At 37.7% G+C, this 25448-nt stretch overlaps 2 protein-coding genes across 4 annotated transcripts in view; one reads left to right on the top strand and one right to left on the bottom strand.

Moving 5' to 3' along the window:
• Positions 1-1689: 1689 nt before the first annotated feature.
• LOC142340334 (uncharacterized) lies at positions 1690-2211 on the bottom strand. Its single transcript, XM_075390909.1, has one exon. The coding sequence runs from the start codon at positions 2209-2211 to the stop codon at positions 1690-1692; it is 522 nt and encodes a 173-aa protein (XP_075247024.1).
• Positions 2212-13451: 11240 nt separating this feature from the next.
• Positions 13452-25448, top strand: part of LOC142339931 (protein phosphatase 3 catalytic subunit alpha-like) — a 26210-nt gene continuing 14213 nt past the window's right edge. For all 3 annotated transcript variants that reach the window (XM_075390295.1, XM_075390294.1, XM_075390296.1), the window contains exons 1-4: positions 13452-13704; positions 18711-18890; positions 20360-20587; positions 20976-21179. In XM_075390295.1, the coding sequence (XP_075246410.1) occupies positions 13467-13704; positions 18711-18890; positions 20360-20587; positions 20976-21179 (850 nt within the window). In that variant the 5' untranslated portion in view covers positions 13452-13466. The remainder of the gene's footprint in view (positions 13705-18710; positions 18891-20359; positions 20588-20975; positions 21180-25448) is intronic.

The following is a 25448-nucleotide window of genomic DNA, read 5'->3' as shown; positions in this document are numbered from 1 at the left end:
TAATAGATGCTCTTTTCAAGGTCGGAATAGGTCAAAAATGCTATTAATTTGACCTCTGGATTCCGTTTAAATAAAAAAAGAGAGATTTGGTCCCAAATAACGTAGACTCAAAATGCGGGCCAATGGATAATAGCCTCTTGGGCTGTTGCTATCGATTATCCAAACTAGGTCACCGGTTTTCAAGATTTCATCGGACGGAGTCTTCCATTTACAACGGCGATTCAATGGGGGAAGATATTCTTTTAACCATCTTTTCCAAAAAGCATTAGCGTACGCTTGCGCTCTGGCGTATCGCTTTCGGTGATTGAAGTCATCGATAGGGGTGAGTGAAGGAAGGCAAGTACTGCGATTCCCCAAAAGAAAATGGTTTGGCGATAATGCATCTAAATCGTTGGCATCGGAACTTACGGAAGTCCATGGGCGGTTGTTTAGTGACTGTTCCACCAGACAGAATGTAGTGAGGAGTATTTCGTCTGTAAGCCGACGATTTCCAAGGATTGCGTAAAGTGTTCGCTTGAAACTCCGCACTAGCCTTTCCCAAACACCTACGTGGTGCGGTGCAGCGGGTGGATTAAACTTCCACTTGCCTCCCCTTTGTGCCAGCTCCGAAGCAATTTTTTGTTTGTTCAAGATTAGGAAACATAGCAATAGTTCCATCTCTGTACCAGCAAAGTTAGTGCCGTTGTCGGAACATCTGACCAACGGCATTCCACGACGAGCAATGAAGCGTTCAATACCCATAACACACGAATTTGTATCCATCAAATGTGCAATCTAAACATGAACTGCTCTGGTCGTGAGACAGGTGAGCAAGAAACCCCACCTTTTCTCAGAGGAGCGACGGATCGTGACGTTAAACGGTCCAAAGCAGTCAAGACTGACATTCTTAAAGAGCGGACACTGGAAGGCAAGACGTTCGGACGGAAGATCAGCCATCATAGGTTGGACAGGCTTAGTGCTTCATTTTCTGCAAAAGACACAATTAAAACAAATCGAGTGGAGGATAGAACGAAGCTTCAGAACAGCATACTGCTGTTGCACAAGTGCGCGAAGATAATCGTTACCTTCATGATGATTTTTGAGGTGCATATGGCGTAAGAAAATGTACACCAGTGGGTGTCGACCGTCGAGGATTATGGGGTGTTTCAAACTGAACTCGAGGTCGCTGAAGGGCTTAATTCGGCCACTGGAACGGATCAGGCCAGCGGGCCCAACAAACGGCGAATACGCAGCAATAGGGCTTCTTTTACTGATTTTTTTTGAACTGCGGAGTTGCATGAGCTCAATTAGGAAAGACTCTGCTTGTGTAAGAAGCTGCAGCTTTTTTTCTGCTGCGGTAATTTCCCCAGGTTCTACTATGTTTCCATCTACAGATCGGTAGGTGGCGTGCCGTGGAAGAATACGTAGGACATACGCAACGATTCGAAGAAGTTTTGATGAATGCAGATAAATGCTGACATCAGAATTTAAACAGTTGGACAGCAGGGCTGAACAGTTGTCTAAAGGTTTGGGATCAGCTGCATGACGCTTCAACTTGATGTTCGACACCACTTCGGTGTCCGGGCGAAACGGAAAGTCAGATGTACGTAGAACATCAGGACCACGTAACCAAGCGCTGTTCTGCAACGCCTCCGAGGACAATCCCCTCGTGCCGGCGTCGGCCGGGTTGTTCTGCGTTGCCACGTGATACTATTGATCGACTGTTGTTCCCTCTAGAATCTCAGAGACACGATTCGCGACAAATATAGGCTGTTTCTCTAGGGAACTCAACCACTGAAGGACTGTTGTACTATCTGTCCACATAAACGTGCGTTGAATCTGAATGGTGAGCGCCTCGCATATTTCCTCCCTGAGGCGGGATGCCAGCAAAGCCGCTTGGAGTTCGAGTTTAGGAACGGTGAGCACTTTCATCGGAGCTATCCGTGCCTTTCCAATGACGAAGGCTTGTTCCTTTCTTTTTTCGTTGTCTGAGGAATTCAAGAGAGCACGCAAAAACGCAACTGCGCTGAACACCTCCTGTGGTTTGTCACCAAAGACATGTAATTCTAGGTACTCGAACGAACCGGAGAAGTGGCTCCTAGGTATTTTCATTAGCCCAAATCGTGGTAATTCTGAGCTCCAGGACTCGAAACGCTCAATCATTTCCGGTGGGAGTACATCATCCCAGCTCTGACCGTGAAGTCGCCAGACATCTTTGAGGAGGAGCCGCATTTTCACAGTAAAAGGGGAAACAATCCCATTTAAGTCAAATATTTTTGATACAAGACCATTGTGTAACAGCTTTCGAGGCATCACATATTGTTCAGCGGCTAACAACTATTGTGTCATTTACATAATCAAACTTCAAACCTAGAACGTGAGATGATGACTCCTCCCTTGAGGCGCCTATTTCTTTTGGAACCTGTTCAACTGATTTGTCCTCCAGCTCCTCGAGGAGGCCAGGGACATTGCTGATGAACTTAGTCAGTTTGAAACCTCCCCTGTTCAGTAGTTCGATCAAATCGCGCGATATTTTTTGTACTATGATGGGTGACTCCATTGAGTCAAGGTAATCATCCATATAAAATTTTTGGCAAACGGCATGCGCCGCCTCGGGAAAATCTGAATTTTTGTCTCTCGCGGTATGCAATAACGCATAATTAGCGCAAGTGGGTGAATCTTTTGCACCGAATATGTGTCTCGTGTACTGGTATACCTCAAGGTTCTTTGAGGAATCTTCCCGCCACAGGAAATGCAAAACTGACTGTTCCGCTGGCAAAACACCTACTTGTAAGAACATAACCTCAATATCAGCGGAAACAGCGAATTGATGCTGACGAAAGCGTATCAGAGTGTGGATGAGTCTCTGCAACAGGTTTGGACCGGTAAGTAATACACTGATCAAAGATATACCCTGAAACTTTGAAGCACCATTCAACACCCTACGAACTTTTTCCGGGTTGTTGGGGTTTACAACCGGGTGATGAGGCAGATACCATTCTCTTCCAACGCAATGCTTTCCGTCTCGACTTTCCACTATAATAACATAGCCCTTATCGTCTTGAATTGTCTGTGCATAACGCTTGTACAAAACGGGATCTTTACTTAATTTCTTTTTCAATGATTTGAATTGCACCATTGCTGAAAAAAATTGTTGGGGTGTTTTACTTCGTCTGAAGACCAAAGCATGCCTACATAATATCGGCCCTCATTGTGTACGGTGGATTGTTCGAGGATCTCAGTTGTCAGAGCCACTTCGGTGCCACCAGGAGCTCGATTGTCAGAGGCTGAACGGGGATCGACCTGCTTGACAGCCCCATATGACTCCATGTCATACAAGCCACCAGGAGCTCGATTGTCAGAGGCTGAACGGGGATCGACCTGCTTGACAGCCCCATATGACTCCATGTCATACAAGGATTTTATTTGGGATGCTAACTCGGAATCTTGTTTAGCTACTGCCTTGAAACAAGTAAAAATCAGACCAGATGAAGATCGCAACGGACCGCTTAATACCCATCCCAACGGTAAGCGAACGGCAACGGGTTTAGGATTTTGATTCGGTTTCAGAATACTCAATCGGGCGGATGGCGTGGTAAGCGTCTTGGTCTAGTATCATCTCGACGTTTGCGTAGTCATATGTCTTGTTCGGTAATACGCTTAAGCGAGGATATTATTCTGAATGGCAGTATTATCAATAATGTCGGAAACTACTCGTAAATTTGTTTTTACATAAGGGAGTAGATCAAACGGAGAGCAAGTGTTTCGCTTATTGGTTGCACAGTAACCTGTACAGATTCCGTTGTTACAGTTTCTTGAGTATTTATGCCATTCACGGTCAGCTTTAATGGGGTACCCTTCAATTGAAGACGACTAGTGAGCTCACTGGATATCCAAGAATGACTACAAGCTGTGTCACAGAGAACAAGTGCTCTACTGCGTACATCTGAGGGACTTAAAAGATCAACTTCAAGAACCCAAAGAAGCCCTTCTACATCAGTTATTGAAGTGAGTCCCGAGGGACTAGTCGTTCCCATAGACTTTACATTTTCAACTGTATTTGATGAAATTTTCGTGGAGTTTACTTTAGTCATTGTGGCAACGTTACTTTTCTTCTCAGTGCTTACGGGAAAAACGCGTTCTGCCCCGTGAAGTTATGTGTTATGAGTGCTTCGACAGCCCTCAATCGTGCATTTTCGTTGACGTTGACATGTTCGGAATGAATGCTTACCGTTCAAGCACGAGAAACAAAGTTGGTTTTCTGCAGCAATCTTAGCACGCTGCGTAGGGGTCTTTTCCTCGAAAGATTGACATCACCAAATGGGATGTTGACATTTGCAAAGGGCGCAGGGCAATTGATCATGTTTTGCACTCTGGGAAGCTCTATTAGAGATATGTTGTTTTGCATTTGCATTAGCAGCAAAGACTTTCGACGAAACTTTTGTTTTTGTTACACTTATGTTACCATTATCCTCATTTTTCCCTTGAAAGAGATTGCTTTCATGCGCTCATGAGCTTTTGCTTTCTCTTTCAGCCAATCGTTAAAGTCTAACATGGTTGGCCTAACCACTCTTTCTTCACGGTGTGCATTGTCCAGGATTCTTTTAAATTGGGTGGAAGCTTGTGAACTGCTTGGTTTAAGAGAGACGAGCTACGAAGGTCTGTGTCATATGACATTGACCTGAATACGCAAACGAGACTTGAGACTACAGTAGCAAAGCTGATTATACTGTCTGAGTTATGCATTTTTACCCTTGGGTAGCTTGACAATTTATCAAGATGCGCAGTTACCACTGCCTTTGGCTGTCCGAACATACGCTCAAGCGTTTTCAATGCATCTCTATACATTGACCCACAATAGGCAAATTCTGCAATTGCAGCCTTTGTTTTCCCTGTTACCAATGTGATTAGGTACGTTAGCTTAACGTCATCAGTCAATGTCTGCGAATCGATCGCACTTCTAAATTGGCCGTACCATTCATGCCATTGAAGGGGGTCGCTGTTGTATTGGGAAAGTTTCCACTCGGGTAGGGGATCTCTCTTGCTGAAACTGAGCAACTCGGCAAGATTCTTTACTGTTACTTGTTGAGATTCTGGAGGGTGCGACAAAAAAGGTTGTTGCATGGGTAGATGGGTGGATTTCGAGAGTAAGGCAGCGAGGACGAAACGGGTGGATATCCCGGTAGGAGTGGTGCTGTTTTGAATGCCTGGTTATCTACTATTGCACTAGAAATGGGATTACGGTAGTACGTTTTACCACCTACGGTGTTTACTGAAGCAGGTACGTTTGCCGTAACATTAACATTGGACATCTGCGGAGCCATCGGGAAAGCATTTGATTTGGTGTTTAATGGAACATTAGCGAGGGTCCATGTATTCAAGTTAGGCCTGTAGTGACTGTGTGGTATTGATAAAGCCTGGTTGTGGAGTGGGCTTGCCGCAGCTGCAGGCAAATTTGCTTCTAATTGCGCTGCCAAGTAGTTCAGTTGAGCGTCGGCCGGGAAAGCATAATCCTGATTATGTTGAGGGGTGTATGCTGCTGTCGAAAAATCATGAGTTGGAGATGATGTTTGTAAATTTCCCGTGTTTTGTGGCCGGTTCAAGTATGCATTGCCTTTCAGAGACGAGCTAGGTTGATTTGTTTGAAAAAAATAAACCACGGTAGTAAGCAGAATCTTGATCAGCAAGAGACTGCCAGAACTGCAGTGTATTGTTCAACAGGCATTCGTTTTAATTGTTTACTTCGGAGATCGGATTATTGAGTTCAGGCTCTTCGCTGCCTTGATTGATTTGCTGGATAAGATCATCATTTCCAGCCAAATCTGACGGTTGAAGAATCAATTGTGGTGCATGCTGTTGGTTTTTATCGTTTATTTCTGATTGATGGTTCTCAAAAATAAGATTCTTGACGGTATTACCCTGTTCTTGGACGAAAGAGTTTTTATTTGCTGCCGCGGAAGAAATAGCTTGATCGAAACAGGCGCTGAATTTTTTCTGTTTGCACGTCAAGATGGCTGTTTTTTGCTACCAACTGACTCAACCTACTCTTTGACGCAATTTCTTTCTTTGTTGAGTAGATACTGCCATTTTTTGAGGAACTATTAGTGGCGGTCTCTAAAAGCAAAGATTCATTGTCCATTAAGTTGACTTCCTGCATTTTAGCTTCAACGAGACGTTTTCGATTTTCTTCATGCATTTTCTCGAGGTCTATTCGACTTGCCTCCACATGCCTTCTCTACCTATCTCATGCCTTCTCTCAGCCATTCAGAAAAACAATTCCATCTCATGCCTTCTCTCAGCCATTTCACGTTCTCTCTCTGCCATATCAATTTCATGCTCTCTTTCAGCTATTCGAGCAGCCGCTTTGTTTTCTTCCTCCACTTCTTCTCGTCTAATTTTTGCTAATATAAAGTCTTTCCGGTTAAAGCCTTTGAAGAGGTACCAGCAGACAAGGATTTGTGGGATCTTTGAACGTCCTTTTTTGAATTTTCGTTGCCCTGAGTGGAGTCTATATAGTCTCGGGCATTTTCCATATACTCATCGTGTCTTTTATTAACAACTGCCAGCCATTCTTCTAAGTCGGACTGAAGTTTTTCTGCTTGTTCACTCTTAGCTGCAGGACCTAACAGGCTATCAATTTTTGTTATACAACTTTCGAGTAGATCTTTGCATTTGGTAACCATACTCTCTACTCTCACTCGCCTCGCTTTTTCGTGAATAGCGTCATCAATGCTTTCGTAAAGTTTGCACAACACTTTCTCAATCTTGGCCCTTGCATCATACACCTTAGAAACTTTGCTTGTAAAAGGATTTGACATAATGGGAGAAAGAATAGAACAATAGATTAACTTACAGATTTGGTGAAAAAACAGAAAGGGAAGGTGAAACAATATTGAACTTAGTGCACTGCAAAATTGGGATTTTAGGACAACAATTTAGGAGATAGAGCGAAGTGGGTAAAACAAAGCGATCAATAATTGTACAACTCTTGTGACAGGGGAGATGGAAGTTGGGGCGTAACTCAAGGAACGAACGGAGATTGGGGTGGAATGACTGAGTCTCAATTACTATAGTTTCTATAACCCCTGTATTTTAAGCTGGGGACACAGAACCCACAATCATATGAGACTCAGAGAGCAAAACCCCAAAGCGTAATAGAAATATAATATTTGCCCACAACAAGAGGACCGGAAACGCTTGAGTTGCAACCACGCGGCGAGCGAGTGACGAAAAGGGAAAACTGTGGAGCGGCGGATGCAATAATTTAAAACCTTGAAAAAGTGAGTGGTGCCAATCGAACGACACTACAATAACCACGCAACGAAAACAGGACATGACGGAGCGACTGAGTCCTACAACAAACAAGCTCTATAACCCCTAGTAGTTAAACTGAGGTCACCGAGCTGGAAAGCAACAGGACTCAGTGGAAACTCGAAGTTAACGCCGCTTCAGCGGCGAGTTTCTTATTCTTTTTGGCTCTACGGCGTCGTTTATTGAGTTTGCTATGACGAGTTTTCTTAGGCAAGCGGCGAAGTGACTTCTGATGTGTTAAAATTAAAGTTAACGACTTAAGTTCCAAATGAGCTTTCTGGTGCAATTGATAGTACTCTTTTACTAATTTTGGATCTTTCTGTTTCCGCTTTGACACTAGGTCAATCAGTACATGGATAGTCACAACGTCTGTTTGCTTAAGAAAACCAAAGACATTTGGTGCTCCGTTTCCCGGGCAATAAACTATAGCTTTCAAACGAGTTTGGTAAATTCCTAGCACATTAGAAAGTTCGGAAAACGCTAGTGCTGGAAAAATATTCGTTCGTTGAGAAGTCAACGAATTGTTTATAGCGTCATGCCAGATTATGACATCAGTTTTGCGCCGGAAGACGTTGTCCAAATAATATTGTACCGTTTTTCTTTCGTTAACAGAAAAAGGATTCAAGCTTAATCCCGGAAGTGAAAATACAGTGCTTTTATACTGAATTTGGGCGTTTTTTGGTAGACTGTTGATGGTGTGGGACAACGAACTAGCACATAAAATGAATACCATAGGCTCTCATCAACGTGTATTTACCGTATCGGGACAAAAAACTACAAACCTTTCTTGTTTTTGATGTTTTTTTGAGATTTTTTCTCAAAAATCGATAAAATCGACAACTCTCAAAATTTGGTCCAAATTCAAATTTTTTGCTGAACTACTGTATTATACTGCTACCCCAACTACACTGAACAATAATCTACCAGTTTATCAAAAATTTGACCAAATTTTCGATTTTTCAAATTTTCGACCTAAAAATAACAAAAAAATTCAATAAATTTATCGCATTTTTTTAAGCTGGTTTTTCAAGTTCCTACCCCTTCATTACGTTCGAGTGATATCAATTTATCAATTACGAGTAAGTTTAATATTTTTCGAATATGACCAGTTTTTCTAAGTTTTTACGTGTTTCGTCAATTGGGGTCACTTTCGCCTTTTCTTGTGAAATCCTTCTTTTTCTAACCCAAATTGTCTCGGTCTTACAGTTTTTTGTGATGCTTGGTTGCGCTGCCCTGAGGACCACGTCAGGATGTTCCAGTCACCCGTTTTGCATGTAAAGATGATGAGTGAAACCACCTCTCTCACTTTTTCGGCTGCGAAGCCGACTCTTCACATGTGTTCACAAGTCTAGTTGTTGTTGTGCTCCCTGATTTTTTCTCTCGGTGGACCAAAATGTCCGCTCTCGTTGCGATAACTTTCGAAAAGATCAGTAATCGAAGTCTTAAAAAAACTAATACGAATTCAAGACTTAATTTCTTGGGATCAGCAATGTATCGGAACAAAGTCGATATAGCAAGGAAAATCCTGTTTCGGTACTGGAAATCCAAATTTTCGTATTTCACAACGTATAAGATTCAACGTATAAGACTCAACACCTATAGGGCTTATAAGACTCAAGGTATAAGAGAAAAACGTACGTAAGATTTACTGCATCAGACAACTAGCAAGGTTGTCGGCCAAACGTAATTGATGCTCTTTTCAAGGTCGGAATAGGTCAAAAATGCTATTAATTTGACCTCTGGATTCCATATATATAAAAAAGAGTGATTTGGTCCCACCGGGGTCCGAAACGCAACCTCTAGATTAAGCGGCCTAGGTCCTAACTATTAGGCAATATCCCAGTTGGAACAATCTGTGCAAACGCACATGTAATATGCTCTTTCATTTACGCATACACGCAATTGCGTCAGCAACACAACGGGTAAGAAAACGGGGCGATTCTTGCCAAATTTACTTGATTGCTCTTGAATTGCATCTCCACAATTGAAATAGTCCTACAATCTGTTTGTAGGTTACGTTGTGGTAATCACGTTTTGAGCAAAAAGAGCAAAATTGAGCAAAAGAGAAGTTTACTAAGTTTTAATTGGTCTTGCAAAAAATTTTAACATAAGCTTATCAGAATGAAGTTAAAGCTTGTCAGAATGTTTCCAAGAAATTTTTGTTGCTCAGAGTGGTGCTCCTTTTTTAATTTGTTTGTGCTCCTGCTTTGTAATTTCTTTGAAAAATTGTTAAGGTAAGTGTGAAAATTTGTAAAAAAAAAATATTTTGGCCCGACATCTTGAGAGCAAGCCCTCAAAACTAATGATCCTGAACTAGTGCAGATGAATCGTTTCTTTTACTTGATGCAAATTTGAGGCCTAGAAATAATTTTCACCTACTCTTTGTTTGTTTTTTGAAAGTTAGAGCATAAATCCTAAGGGCCTCGTTACCGGCCTTTTTCGAAAGTGCCCTCATGTCAGGGAACTAAATCCATGGTTGCTTTCTCCTTCGTTGTCCTTATTGTTTTTAGAGCAACCCGAGGAAAACATTTTCAGGACATCAAAAACCATAGGTGTCCTAATATTCTACTATCTTACTGCACAACATTAATTTCACAGTGTTAATGCTTACGTGCCTTAATAACCATACACTCTAATCTGCTATCGCGCCATCTCATTTTGCACCACTTCGAATTGCTGCAAGTGATATCCTTCATTTGCATTAAAAAGTTATTTGATACCGTCTGAATTTGCGGTGACACGAAACTATAGCAATGAGTAAAATATCTGTGCAACAGCAACCAAAGACAAAAGACATACCCAGAAAATTGCTTTCGGTCGAAGAGGTTTTCAATCCAAGAGGGAATCCGCGACTGGCGGTACTTCGCAACCACATGAAGTCCGAAGGTCGACTGTCGGAGGCGTGCGCTCTTAAGATCATTCGAATTGCATCCGCATTGTTTGGAGAGGAGCCCAATTTATTAGAGATAGAAGCACCTGTCACTATATGCGGTATATTTTAAAACATATAATGTTAATTAGTCAAAAAGGAGAGAGATTAAGGGTACAGAAAACCAGTTCTATATAAACTGAAGGGCATTGGTAAGTACCATCCGAAATTTTTGGATGCAAAAGAGAATAATGTAGAAAAAATATGGCGCCTTTACCGGTAGAACAGTTCGCGACATTGAACAACTGAAATAATTACACAAGACAATTTTATTTTTCTTATTTTTTGTCGTACTTTAAAAAATTATTTCATTTATATAAAAAATTTTATGTATATAAACAAATAAGAATTCTGTAATTAAATTTTGCTGTGCATGTGATATTTGCGTTCATCTGAAAAGGAGAGTCAAAAGTATGGCACCACTTGCTTGGTTACAAAAACAATTTTTTAAAAAGATCAAACAAGCTTCTAATAACTCTGATTTTTGATTCTTTGAAATCACACAATTTTAGTTATGAAAAAAAATATAAGGTTGACATAGTTTATGTAATTTTCATTTAGAATGTTCTAAATTTAGTTTACAAAAATTAACTAATGCGCAAGTTGTTCAAAATACATAAACTGAAATTCGGCTGTTAACTTCTCTGCAGGTTTCTCATTTGTTCTTCCCTGTCTAATATTCTATTATCAACCAGCATCCAGATTGTTATTTTCCACTGTTTTACCAGGTGGCATTATTTTTTTCTACAGTTTATAGCAAAAAAGGGAAACGAGCGTAACATCGACGTCAAAGTTTGGTTTTTTAATAATTCACAATTAAAATTTTTTACAAAAATTGTATTTTCTATGGAAGGTTTTGGAATAAATTTTGCCCCCAAAAACTTTTTTATATCGATGGTTATTTGAATTAATTAAAAGTTTCAAAGAGAGAATACCGCTTTGAACAAAATTCTTTCTAATGTCATCTCTTTTCAAATACTTATGAAACTTTGTTCAATGAGCCCTAACTTAAATATACAGTTATTTAGATAACAGTCATTGTCTGTTCAATATTCAAATGTACCCCAGCAACATCTGAGCATATAATCACAACACTTTCCAAACTTTCCCCTCTAATGAGATAGTTCCTTCCTGGCCCAAGGAACTTCCGACCAGACCACTGTCTGGCCCAAATAAAAAATGTGCCAAATGGATGGGATCAAATTTGTCCCCAATTAATCAAGGTTCATTCATTTTTTGCCTAACCGATTTTTGTCTGACCCATTTGAATTTTCTCCTCGAAAACGGGATAAAAAGGTAGAGTCCGGAGGGCGTTAAGGGCTCTTAGAGCCTCTCTTCTTAGTATAATTTATATATGCAAATTAACTAAACTGTTCTGAAGACATATAAATTCATGGTGCAAAAGTGGTTTCATAGAGTTTGACCCACCCCCCCCCCCCATTTTTCAAATTTTCGACCTAAAAATAACAAAAAAATTCAATAAATTTATCGCATTTTTTTTAAGCTGGTTTTTCAAGTTCCTACCCCTTCATTACGTTCGACCGATATCAATTTATCAATTACGAGTGAGTTTAATATTTTTCGAACATGACCAGTTTTTCTAAGTTTTTACGTGTTTCGTCAATTGCGGTCACTTTCGCCTTTTCTTGTGAAATCCTTCTTTTTCTAACCCAAATTGTCTCGGTCTTACAGTTTTTTGTGATGCTTGGTTGCGCTGCCCTGAGGACCACGTCAGGATGTTCCAGTCACCCGTTTTGCATGTAAAGATGATGAGTGAAACCACCTCTCTCACTTTTTCGGCTGCGAAGCCGACTCTTCACATGTGTTCACAAGTCTAGTTGTTGTTGTGCTCCCTGATTTTTTCTCTCGGTGGACCAAAATGTCCGCTCTCGTTGCGATAACTTTCGAAAAGATCAGTAATCGAAGTCTTAAAAAAACTAATACGAATTCAAGACTTAATTTCTTGGGATCAGCAATGTATCGGAACAAAGTCGATATAGCAAGCAAAATCCTGTTTCGGTACTGGAAATCCAAATTTTTGTATTTCACAACGTATAAGATTCAACGTATAAGACTCAACACCTATAAGGCTGATAAGACTCAACGTATAAGAGAAAAACGTACGTAAGATTTACTGCATCAGACAACTAGTAAGGTTGTTGGTCAAATGTAATTGATGCTCTTTTCAAGGTCGGAATAGGTCAAAAATGCTATTAATTTGACCTCTGGATTCCATATATATATATATATATAAAAGAGTGATTTGTTCCCACCGGGGTTCGAAACGCAACCTCTAGATTAAGAGGCCTGGGTCCTAACCATTAGGCAATATCCCAGTTGGAACAATCTGTGCGAACGCAAATGTAATATGCTCTTTCATTTACGCTTACACGCAATTGCGTCAGCAACACAACGGGTAAGAAAACGGAGCGATTCTTGCCAAATTTACTTGATTGCTCTTGAATTGCATCTCAATAATTGAATTAGTCCTACAATCTGTTTGTAGGTTACGTTGTGGTAATCACGTTTTGAGCAAAAAGAGCAAAATTGAGCAAAAGAGAAGTTTACTAAGTTTTAATTGGTCTTGCAAAAAATTTTAACATAAACTTATCAGAATGAAGTTAAAGCTTGTCAGAATGTTTCCAAGAAATTTTTGTTGCTCAGTGTGGTGCTCCTTTTTTAATTTGTTTGTGCTCCTGCTTTATAATTTCTTTGAAAAATTGTTAAGGTAAGTGTGAAAATTTGTAAAAAAAAATATTTTGGCCCGACATCTTGAGAGCAAGCCCTCAAAACTAATGATCCTGAACTAGTGCAGCTGAATCGTTTCTTTTACTTGATGCAAATTTGAGGCCTAGAAATAATTTTCACCTACCCTTTGTTTGTTTTTTGAAAGTTAGAGCATAAATCCTAAGGGCCTCGTTACCGGCCTTTTTCGAAAGTGCCCTCATGTCATGGAACTAAATCCATGGTTGCTTTCCCCCTCGTTGTCCTTATTGTTTTTAGAGCAACCCGAGTAAACTATTTTCAGGACATCGAAAAACCATAGGTGTCCTAATATTCTACTATTTTACTGCACAACATTAATTTCACAGTGTTAATGCTTACGTGCCTTAATAACCATACACTCTAATCTGCTATCGCGCCATCTTATTTTGCACCACTTCGAATTGCTGCAAGTGATATCATTCATTTTCACTAAAAAGTTATTTGATACCGTCTGAATTTGCGGTGACACGAAACTATAGCAATGAGTCAAATATCTGTGCAACAGCAACCAAAGACGAAAGACATACCCAGAAAATTGCTTTCGGTCGAAGAGGTTTTCAATCCAAGAGGGAATCCACGACTGGCGGTACTTCGGAACCACATGAAGTCCGAAGGTCGATTGTCGGAGGCGTGCGCTCTTAAGATCATTCGAAGTGCATCCGCATTGTTTGGAGAGGAGCCAAATTTATTAGAGATCGAAGCACCTGTCACTATATGCGGTATATTTTAAAACATATAATGTTAATTAGTCAAAAAGGAGAGAGATTAAGGGTTCAGAAAGCCAGTTCCATATAAACTGAAGGGCAGTGGTAAGTACCATCTGAATTTTTTGGATACAAAGAGAATAATGTAGAAAAAATATGGCGCCTTTACCGGTAGAACAGTTAGCGACATTGAACAACTGAAATAATTAAATCAGACAATTTTGTTTTTCTTATTTTTTGTCGTACTTTAAAAAACTATTTTATGTATATAAAAAATTTTAGGTATATAAATAAGAATTCTGTAATCAAATTTTGCTGTGCATGTCATATTTACGTTCATCTGAAAAGGAGAGTCAAAAGTATGGCACCACTTGCTTGGTTACAAAACGAATTTTTAAAAGGATCAAACAAGCTTCTAATAACTTTCTGATTTTTGACTCTTTGACATTAAACAATTTTAGTTACGAAAAAAATATAAGGTTGACATAGTTTATGTAATTTTCATTTAGAATGTTTTAAATTTAGTTTACAAAAAATAACTAATGCGCAAGTTATTCAAAATACATAAACTGAAATTCGGCTGTTAACTTCTCTGCAGTTTTCTCATTTGTTCTTCCCTGTCTAATCTACTATTATCAACCAGCATCCAGATTGTTATTTTCCACTGTTTTACCAGGTGGCATTATTTTTTTCTACAGTTTTAAAGCAAAAAAAGGGAAACGAGCGTAACATCGACGTCAAAGTTTGGTTTTTTAATAATTCACAATTATAAATTTTACAAAAATTGTATTTTCTATGGAAGGTTTTGGAATAAATTTTGCCCCAAAAAATTTTTTATATCGATGGTTATTTGAATTAATTAAAAGTTTCAAAGAGAGAATACCGCTTTGAACAAAATTCTTTGCGATGTCATTTCTTTTCAACTACTTATGAAACTGTTTGTTCAATGAGCCCTAATTTAAATATACAGTTATTTAGATAACAGTCATTGTCTGTTCAATATTCAAATGTACCCCAGCAACATCTGAGCATATAATCACACCACTTTCCAAACTTTCCCCTCTAATGAGATAGTTCCTTCCTGGCCCAAGGAACTTCCGACCAGACCACTGTCTGGCCCAAAAAAAAAAATGTGCCACATGGATGGGATCAAATTTGTCCCCAATTAATCAAGGTTCATTCTCTAGGTTCATTCATTTTTTGCTTAACCGATTTTTGTCTGACCCATTTGGCTTTTTCTCCTCGAAAACGGGATAAATAGGTAGAGTCCGGAGGGCATTAAGGGCTCTTAGAACCTTTCTTCTTAGTATAATTTAAATATGCAAATTAACTAAACTGTTCTGAAGACATATAAATTCATGGTGCATAAGTGGTTTCATAGAGTTTGACCCACCCCCCCCCCCCCCACAGCTCACCCCCGCTCACCTCCCGGCAAATTAAACCGTACCTAACGACTTTCGAAGCCAACCGCTCATTTGTTTGAAAGCCATTCGCCCGACGTTCGTCAGTCATGTATTTGTTGTTGCCACTGTTAGTTTTTTTTACCAGCCAGTATTATGTTGCCTTGTGCAGTAATAGTTTTAATAATACATTCACAGATTATGGCTAAAAAAACTTTTTGTTTTTAGAATATACCCTCAAAAACATATGCATCAAAAATTTTCACAGGTTAGCAAAAACTTTTGTAAGATTTACTTTTTATTTTAAATTTTGGTGTTTTTAATTGCTCTCGAGCCAAAGTTTGAGGTAACTAATGAAAAGGTGTTGTCTTTTTTCTATGCAAAATTTTCACTTGATCCTATTTCTGATTCCTCGAAAAAATCATTTTTTCTGTTTTGTTTCCCTAGATTTTGTTCAATTTTTCTATATTATGTTCTATATTATTAGATTTTGTTCAAGTTTTCAGTTTTTCGAATTGCTTTTGATTATGGCAACTTATTCATTTTCGTTAATATTGTAGTACTTACTATCACGAAGGGACTCATACTTTTTTGAAGAAATATTCGGGACTAGGTTTTCAGAATAATTTATTGTTCGCTGATGAAAGTTAATTATTCTCTTGATTGATTCATGATAATATCAGTTTTTTTTGCTTCTTATTTTACTCATTTCAACAATAATATCGATGCAAAAAATGGTGTGCAAGTGTGTACGATTCAAATATGTTAGAATGGTAAAATACAAATGCTTTTTTTCAAGATAACTAACTTTTTTCAAGATTTTTTCTCATCTCAATTTGTTTTCTATAATTGCTTGCTTATGATTTCCCGGTGTCCTCTCTTGGGTCGCAGTTAATTGCAGGATCTAACTTTTCGACAAAAATAATTTTGTTGCTCGACAATTATTGGCTTGCTCGGTTATTTTGAATTTCTCGTGTTCGATTTTTCAACATTTTCAGATCTGTTTAAAATTTCAAAAAATTTAGATTGAAGGTGTCACTTTATATTTTTTCTTTGAATTCGCGTCGTACAAATTATTCTTTTCAAAGTTTCTTTTTTCCGTTGAATGACTATTTTTATTGTCCTTTCGAAAATTGTGCTCAAACAAAGCCTGTAGCAATTATGTTAGTGGTGTTACCTTTTTTATAGGATTGCTTGCTTGACCAGTTGCTCCTCTGATACATCTCACTTTTTTTGTCAAAACAGCATAAACAGTTAGTCTTTGGGGATATAAAATTGACCAAGCAGCTCTCTTAGAGCTTTTTGCCTTATGTATGCGATCGAACGAAACTGTTTTTAAAGTCAATTTCATGGTGTGAAGGGCGGTTCCTAAAAAGTTGGGCTCTCACCTCAGTGAATCCCCCTCTCCCACTAACCACCTTCCCCACTCCCACAGCACTCCTCCTGTGCATCCTCCTCAACCCTTCCCCTGCCCCCTTCGCTTGACCCCACTCCACCACTCAACGCATGACATCCCTCCTCAACCCCCCCCCCCCCCAAAGCTACCATTGCTCAGCCCCAAGTGGCAAATACCGAAGCCACCCACCCACTTTTTGTTTGAAAGCACCTAACCCGACGTATTTATGGCAGTATGTAATCAATGTTTAATTATACGTTTCTTGATACATGTCTTAAAAAAGATGTCTTAGCAATGAGATGGATTGATAAACGCCAAGGTATTTTTGATATCTATGTGAAATTAATGTAAATGTTTCATCTCAAATTTAAATGCCACAAAATATACGGCAATTTTTTGAAAAATTGAACTTGTTAAAAGTTTTTGTCACTCGAAAGTGGTGATATTTAATCTTTATGCTGTGACTAAAACCGTTTTATTTGCTAGGTAGTTTTGTTTTCTTTTCTCACCTCAGAAGCAGTAGAAAACATAAGTTGAACATTGAACTCAATTATTTTTTTCATTCTCAGCAGGCTCAACCAAAAACGTCAATTAAAAAATATCTTATCTGCGAAAAAAAAGTTTTCTATATATTCGTTGAAGCTTTGTGGAAAAAATAATGATCAAAAGTTTTATTTCGTCTGTTTTTAAATTGCTTTGGTGAGCCTCGGGCAACCATTTCGTGTCATTGCGACGCAGAGGTATACCCAAAACGTCACGGACAGATATATCCGATGCGTGTATCTCGTGTTCGCTTTTACTATGTTAATACATTGAAAATGGAACAATAGTGCAGAAAATAGCTAATTTAGCAGAAACTGGCAAAAGGAAAGGGAAATAAGCAACCCATGTTCGCAAAAGTGTCTTAATTCTAACCGCGAAATACAAGTAAAAACTTTGTAGCCTATTTTTCGCACGGCTTGTATCACGCATCTGCTTCATTTTTGTATTGATTCTTCGCACGCAATGTAGCTCGATTTCGCATATAATCCGCAATTAAGCCTAATTTATTTACTACTTAATTAATTAAGCCTAACTTATTACTATTAATAGTACTTTATTACTACTTTATTACTACTTATAGTACTTTATTACTACTTATTAGTACTATTTATTACTACTTATTAAAATCGGCCAGTCCCACATTGATAGACAAAGCTTTTGATATGCGAGGGATTTTTCGAAAAAAAATCAGTTTTTTGTGGTTGCTTGTATTTAAAGCACTTTAAAGCTTTGAAAGCTTCAATTAAATCTTTATTCAAGTGCTTATTGCATGCTCAAACTGCGCGCATATAATAGATACCTAAATTGAGCGGAAACGATTGGTAACCTACTTTTCGTTCCGAATGTTCTTTTATTTCGCAAAATTTGCGGAACCCCTTTTGCGAAAAGTAAGATACAAAGGATGTCTCCTAATTTCGTTCATTGTATGTATCCAACTTTCGAGCCAATTTTACTCAGGCGGAAACTTTGGGGTATACCTCTGCGTCGTAATGGCAACAAATATCTGTTGATCAGTCTTCAAAAAGTTTTGGCTTTTTGTTCAGATCTTCAAAACAAATAAGGCCGTAACAACTTTTTTGCTATTCCAGTGTGTTTTTAAGAATCAGTTATAACTTTTAATAAGAAAAAAAGTTTATCCCACGACAGTTTCTCTATTATATTTGTGTAAAACATACCAATGAAATGTTTGGCGGAAGTTGCTAAACTGTGGGGAAAATTCGGAATCTTTTTACAGTCATTTTGCTGCTATTCTATTAATTTCTTTTCTTTATGCGCTGTTTTCACAAAAATGTAAAACGTCTACAGTTTTTTGGAAAAAATTCATTCTAGTTTTTCAAATTTGTTTTGCAGCCGAATTGTTTGAAGTAATTGAAATATTTGCTATTGTGGTCAGCCGGCTTTTTCCCAACAAAAATGAATCTAGCTAATCTGTGGGGAAAAGATTTTGTAAAAAAGAATTGTCAGTTTCTTGCGTTTTTAGACCTGAGTCAAGTTAGAAATGACTTTAGCAGAGTCACGTAACCTTGCTTGAAACATCAACTTCGCAAATTTTAAAATCTGGCACTGTATATAGCAAGTGGCAATCTAGAATCTGGCAGTGCAGAGAACTGGCATTCTAAAATTACCCGTGTAAGTTTTAATTTAGTATCCATAATTAATTAGTATCCGTACCTGTGTCACAGGTGACGTGCATGGCCAATATTACGATTTATTGAAGCTGTTTGGGATTGGAGGTGGTGTGAGTAAGAACAGGTATCTGTTTCTGGGCGACTACGTAGACAGAGGCATGTTCAGCATTGAGGTAGTACTCCTCATGTATGCAATGAAGATCTCTTATCCCCAGAATCTGATCATGCTCAGAGGTAGGATCAATTGAGAAAAACTGTTCACATTTTTGCATACACTTTTTTTCGCAGAAACCTTTCGGTCCATTTGCAGAATTTGCATATGGAACATATGTTTAATTGCTCTCAAACGAAGTTTGTAGCAATTATATTAGTCCTGTCGGTCTTTCTTTTTTTAATGCGATTTTTCGCTTGACCAATTTTTCGTCTGACGCTTTTGACTTTTCGTCCTCAAAAACGGGATAAACAGGTAGCGCCCAGCGGGCATTAAGTGCTCTTAGAGCCTTTCAGCTGTGTTTCAGCTCAAATTGTTTGGGAGACTTATAGATATGGTGTGAAGGGTGGTTCTTAGAGGTTGAAGACACCCCCACTGTTGACCCCCCCCCACCCTACAATTGTCGACCCCAACCGCGCTGTTGCCCCCACCCCACTGTTGCCACCCAACTCCCTCCCCATCAGCCCCCGGTGTACCCTCCCACCCCGTGGCTACGTTCGAACAACCGATCGTTAAAGACACCCCCACTGTTGACCCCCCAATATTGCCCCCCACCCCACTGTTGACCATCCCCCCACTCCCCATCAGCCTCCCCCCCATGGCTACGTTTGAACAACCGATCGCTAAGAACAAGGAAAATTATACTATTTTTAACAATTTTTTTTAATCTTTTTGAGTTTTATATCATTTTTCCGGGACCAGGGTCCTAACGACCTCTTCCATGGTTTGATGAAAAGCTTTCGCATTGTTTCTAGAGTTGATGGAATGGTTATCAGTATTTTAATGATTCCAGCTTTAGAAGTTTTTTTGGTAAAACTCATTTTTTGCAAATTTTCGGAAAATTATTATTATACGGCAAGTTTACGGAAATTTATGAGCCAGTGAAACTATTTAAAGCTGGAAATATGGTTACTGGATAGTCTCTTAAGATATTGAAATGGTTTTGAAGATTTTAGTATCTTGAATTTTTGCAAGATTTTGTTAAAATTTTCAATTGTTATCAAAATTATTGAATATTTTTGTCCTTTTCTGAGTTTAACGATCATTACTGGCCAACGAAGCTTTTCAAGTCTTGCATTTGGGTTATTTGACATAACTCCGGAGACAAAAAATATTTTTGAACATTTTTACTGCGAAATCGGGAAGCTTTTCTTTTAAATTTTGCAATATTTTGCAATTTTCAAAATATCAGATTTTATTTGATTCATTTCCTAACAAGGCTAAAAAACTAAAAGATTCAGAGTTGAATCAAGCTGAAGCTAGCCTCACTAAACCGTGGCTAGCTACTGACAAAGCCAACCACTCGGCGGTCGTTTGAGAGCAATTCGCCCGACGTTAGTCGGTTATGTTTCAAGATCTGAAGCAATATATTAGCCCACATCTACTTTGTCAGGTATATGGCATTGATGGTAGATTACAATATGGCCAAGTGCTAACAAGCCCGAGTTTAATGATATTGAACGTTGTTCACACATCTTTTGACTTTGTTCAGGGAATCACGAGTGTCGTCACCTGACGAAAGTGTTCAGCTTTAGAGATGAATGTATAGCCAAGTACAACCTTCGAATCTATAAAGCATGTATTGAATCATTCGACTGTTTGCCCCTTTCTGCCATCGTGAACAGACAATTCTTCTGTGTCCATGGAGGACTCAGTCCACGCATCAACACCATAGACCAAATATTCAACATTGACAGATTCAAAGAACCCAATAGGAGAGGTAACAAATTAACCCACTCAAAATTTAAACATAGTCGTCACCTTTATAACCAAAAACTGGGTTGAGAAAATGTGCTTGATAGGACAAATTTGTTCGCGTCTTTGCACTCCGAAAATGTTAACATATAAAGTGATTTCTATCCATCTACATTCTTATAGATTATACGTGCTTGTAACATCATAAGGCACGCAAATTCGATAAGGTGAGAAAATGTCCATTAAAATACTTACAGCAAGCAAAACGCTCTTAAACCGTGGAATGCGAAATGTGGTAACTATTTTAATGGTAACTGAAATTCTGACTGAATGTTGATCTTTGTCAAGTGAAAGTTTGAGAAACTTTTTGAGGCGCGTTCTTTTCATGTCTGGAATTTGCATACATTGATCAGGTGATGCTATGACTGACATGTTATGGAGTGACCCGCACGAGAACTATGGAAAGGAGGGGGACTCAATAACACAAAAAACTGGACATTGGGAGGGAGATGTGGAGCAGTTTGTGTACAATCACAACAGGAGCATCTCCTACTTCTACACCTACCGAGCAGTCTCCGAATTTCTGGAGCAGAATGATCTCCTCTGCATCATCAGAGGTACTACAATTTTATGTGCCTCTTATTGTCTGTTGTGACTTGACTTACACTAGCCATTGACAACGTTCAAGCCATTGTAACGGAAACGTATTTGTAGCATTGAAAAAATCAGATTTCAAGATTTTGGTTATGATTTCTAGCATCGTGGGACAAAACGTCAATTTTTTTTTGCAGCAAATCATCTTAAATTTCCTTATTTAGCTATCTTGAAGTTGCATCCGCGACAGCGGTAATTGATATCAAGCTTCCTTGAATTGAAGAATCATGCTTCCTTGGATGCATATAGTGAGGACTGACACTTCTTTTTTTTCTGGCATTAATTCTGAAACAGAAAGATATTTTGGATATTTTGCTACGACAAAAGTTCTTGGATCATCTTCATCGGTGTAAAAACACACGTCTAGGTAAACGCTGTCCATTTGGAGCATAAACAATCAAACCGCTACGTTTTTAGTGAACCAAAAAATGCAGCAGAAACGGAGTTCAAAATTGAAAGATGTATAACTATTTGCGACAAAATTTCAATTATGAAAAAGGTATGAAAAATTTTATCTCGTCTGATTGGCTATGAAATAATATACGAATTTTTTCTTGAGTAAACGTACTGCTTATGTTTTGGTAACGTAAAATTGTGGAATAAATGCTGATAACTTCTCCGACATCTATCAATTATAATTTTTCACGTTTTCTAGGTTTTCCGAATCTACAAATATTTACGTCCTTCAATTTTTAAGTCTTTTTGATAGCCGCACAGCGATAGCTGGGGCTATTATTGGCCTTCTCTTGGTTTTTACTACTCGAAGAGGATTAATGGTTTTTTAAAGTATTTTTTTAGCGGAAGTACTATTTGTTCAGACGCCGTTTTGAGCTAAACGGGAAAGTGAGTAAAATTGCCGTGTGAACTATTTTTTTTTCTGAGCGAGAGAACTTCATACGCTGCGTTTATTGATTGATTTTTCTACTTCGAAAAGTATTTGTTGACAGAATGGCACATAGATAGTCTTTTTTTCGTCTAATAGGCCCAGTTCTTTTGCTTGTAATTTGTTTTTTTGTTCAACCAATTTTTATTCGATGCCTTATTGAAATGTAACCTTCGGGAATTGATACCACAGTGTTTTACAGAGCCTGAAAATGCGTTTAAACTTCAAAACGGGCATAAATTGCTTGATTTTGTAAGTTAATTTTTTTTTAAACATTTTTCTACTAATTTCTTCATTTTCGGATCTTTCAGTCGTATTTTTTCAAAATTCAGTTTATATGGAATATTCCCTTTGAAAATTCTTATGCTCAGCGCCCCTTTCTACCGCGAAATATTTTTGTTTTATGAGATTGTACACATGCTAATCCGATATTGGTAGGTTTCCCAATTTTTTCTTTGTTTTTTTTGCATTTTGGTTTTAATTACTAGTAATAGTCCCTTTGTGCAACATCAGGGATTTTAATTTCGTTTCAATGCCAGTTCAATTTTTTTGGTGCTAAAATTTTGATTTAGAGTAATTTTTATATAAACGCAATCTTAATAGATTTTTGCTATTTTTAAGCGTTTCTTGTTTCTGCATTCTGTTTATACTTGTTTGTCTGTTAAGGAGGACTGCTTTTATTGATGATGGTTGTTCTCTTTTCTATGTCTCGGATGCTAAATAATGAAATATATTTGTTCTTCTTCATTTTTTTAGTCTGATTTTCAATTTTCAGAAATCAAGAAGTAGCCTTTTGTTTCGGTGTTTCTTATCTTGTGTCATATTCTACAGATTCTAGATACTATCAATTTAGCATTCTCCTGGCACCTACATTTATTTTCTCTAAATTGCTTTTTTCAGTTAATGATTATAAAAATTAGGGTTTTCAGTTTAAAAAGATAATGATTTCAGTTTTTCATGGATTTCTGTCATTTCTTTGGTTTGCTATTGACTTTATTTAACATAAGGCAGTAGCGAGAGTTCGCTGGAAAACTTTTATAAGCGTTTCGACTGATCACTTATTTTTGCAGGTTTCTTGGGGCCTTGGTATTGTTTTCTACAACGAATTTTTGTTTTTGAATATTTTTTTTTGCTTTTGTTTTTTCTATGATTAATTTAATTTTTGAATTAGTCTGAAATCATTTGGTCCATCATCATCAAAGTCAATCAAGGAAAATTTATGTCTATTTTGTTTTAATTGCAGTGATCAGAAAACTGTAGTGGTTTTCTGAGTCTTAAATTTTCTTTTTGTTTTGAAAGTTTTTGTTTTATTTCTGAAGATTATTATCTGTCTGATGCTTTCGCGATCTATTTTGAAACCCGAATCATAAATTTTATTTGATAGCAAATGATAGTGCTGTCAGTTTTATGAAATGATCAGTTTTTTATCATCCTAAATATTTTGGACATTTTTACCGTTACCAAACAATTTCAATAATGTGAAAGCTAGCAGCACCTTGTTTCTCTTGGTGACAGTGGTAGAATTTCCCTTTTTTAGACCGCACCCGGGGAGGTAAGGAGTTAGTAGTTTAACACAAAAGGCAATGGCTTCAGCTGCAATTACGTTTTTTTCGAATTTTTGAAGCATCGAGTCTTTCGGAATTCTTCCGGCGATGTTTTTTTTCGTCGTCGCAATTTTTGTTAAAACCATATGACGTCATAACCACTTCAAATCTGCTTTTTGTTCCTTCTTTCAAAGAATTTCAACTGAAGTGCGTGCGTGACGTCATTTTTAATCTTAGTGGATCGAGTTTTTATGTTCATTTGCGTGATTATTTTTTTAGTCACGCGTGACTTACCTCACTCTCAATAATGACTTCCTCATTCTGAATTGGTCTTTTTTTTTTACTTTAATTCAAAGAGATAAGGTCAAGTGAGTGCATATCACTCTAATTGAAGGTTATTTAAGAGCAGCTAAAAGAAGAAGCAATAAGTTATACAGTTTATTAATCAAAATTTCAAAACCTCCTTTCTTAATGAAAACGCTTTTTTTTACTTGAACCAAACTTTTTTTTACAGGTGGTTTTTTTGTTCTCATGTGGCATTTTGACATTGATTTTCTGTTTTTTGAAATTTTTCAATCTGTTTTATTTCTAAAAAAAATTTTTTCCGATTCAATTGTAGCCGGTTCTATTTCCAGTATTTTTTCTAGTTTATGCAAACTCTTTGAATTGTACGTCAGGACTTGTCCGGCTATGTTCTTTTATTTCAACGTCAAGATTTTTGTTACAACCATATGACGTCACAACCACTTCAAATCTGCTTTTTGTTCCTTGGCTCATTCAATTTGTACTAAAATGCGTGCGTGCTCTTAGTGGAGCGAGTTTTTTGTTCATTCGCGTGATTAAATTTTTGGTCACTCGTGACTTACCTCACTCTCAAAAATGACTTTCTCAGTTTTAAATTGACTTTTATTTACTTTAATTCAAAGAGATAGGGACCAGTGAATGTGTGTTACTCTAAATGAAGGTTTTTAGAGACAAGCTAATAGAGGCAGCAAAAACTTATACAGATTTTTATTCAAACTATAACATATCAGCCTTCAATTACAAGACGAATTTTTTCGCTTGTCTTTTTTACTGTTTATTAAACAGCAGATCTACAAAGCTATTGCGGCTATTTTCTGGCAATCTGCCAGCTGTGTTATCGAGTTGCAATTTTTTATTCCTGTGTCAACTCTTTCTTCCGACTTTTTTGTTTGGATTTACATGATCATCCTGAGTGTCTGTCATTCTGTCATTCTGCTGTACTTTACATAAAAGTGTCTTGGAAATTAAATGCTTCAATGAGGGCTGCAATGCAAAAAATGCAATTTTCCGTAATGAAAACAACATTTAAAAAACAATTACCATGTTGAAAAACCTCAAGAAAACGTACAAGTTTAATAAACGTGATCAAGACTCAGTTTCGTAGGGCAAAAATTTGATTTTAAGAAAAAAAGACAAAAATTGTTGATTTTGATCCGATTTACAAGACAAAATTGCCTTTGTTTGCAAAAAAAAAATAATCGCCATTATTTTTCCAAATAAGGTATCATTTCTTCAGAAAGGCCGCAGTGCACTACGATCAACTATAATTAATTAAGAAGGTTTCAAAAACTGTAGACAAAAATGATCTCAGTTGTTGCCATTGCCTGATTAACTTTTTCGATGACAAACAATGGTCTCTTTTGACCAAAGTGAGAGTTAAGTCAAAGGAATTGAATTATAACGTAAATTAGAAGAAAAAGACTGTTTAAAAAATATTGCAAATGAAAATAAAATTAACAACTTTTTTCACGTTTTTTGAACGGGTGCTCTTATTCCCATAT

The sequence above is a fragment of the Convolutriloba macropyga genome, chromosome 5 (genome assembly GCF_964194025.1).
Source record: "Convolutriloba macropyga chromosome 5, txConMacr16.3, whole genome shotgun sequence".
Lineage (NCBI taxonomy): Eukaryota > Metazoa > Xenacoelomorpha > Acoela > Convolutidae > Convolutriloba > Convolutriloba macropyga.
This window is presented reverse-complemented; position numbering and strand designations above follow the sequence as displayed.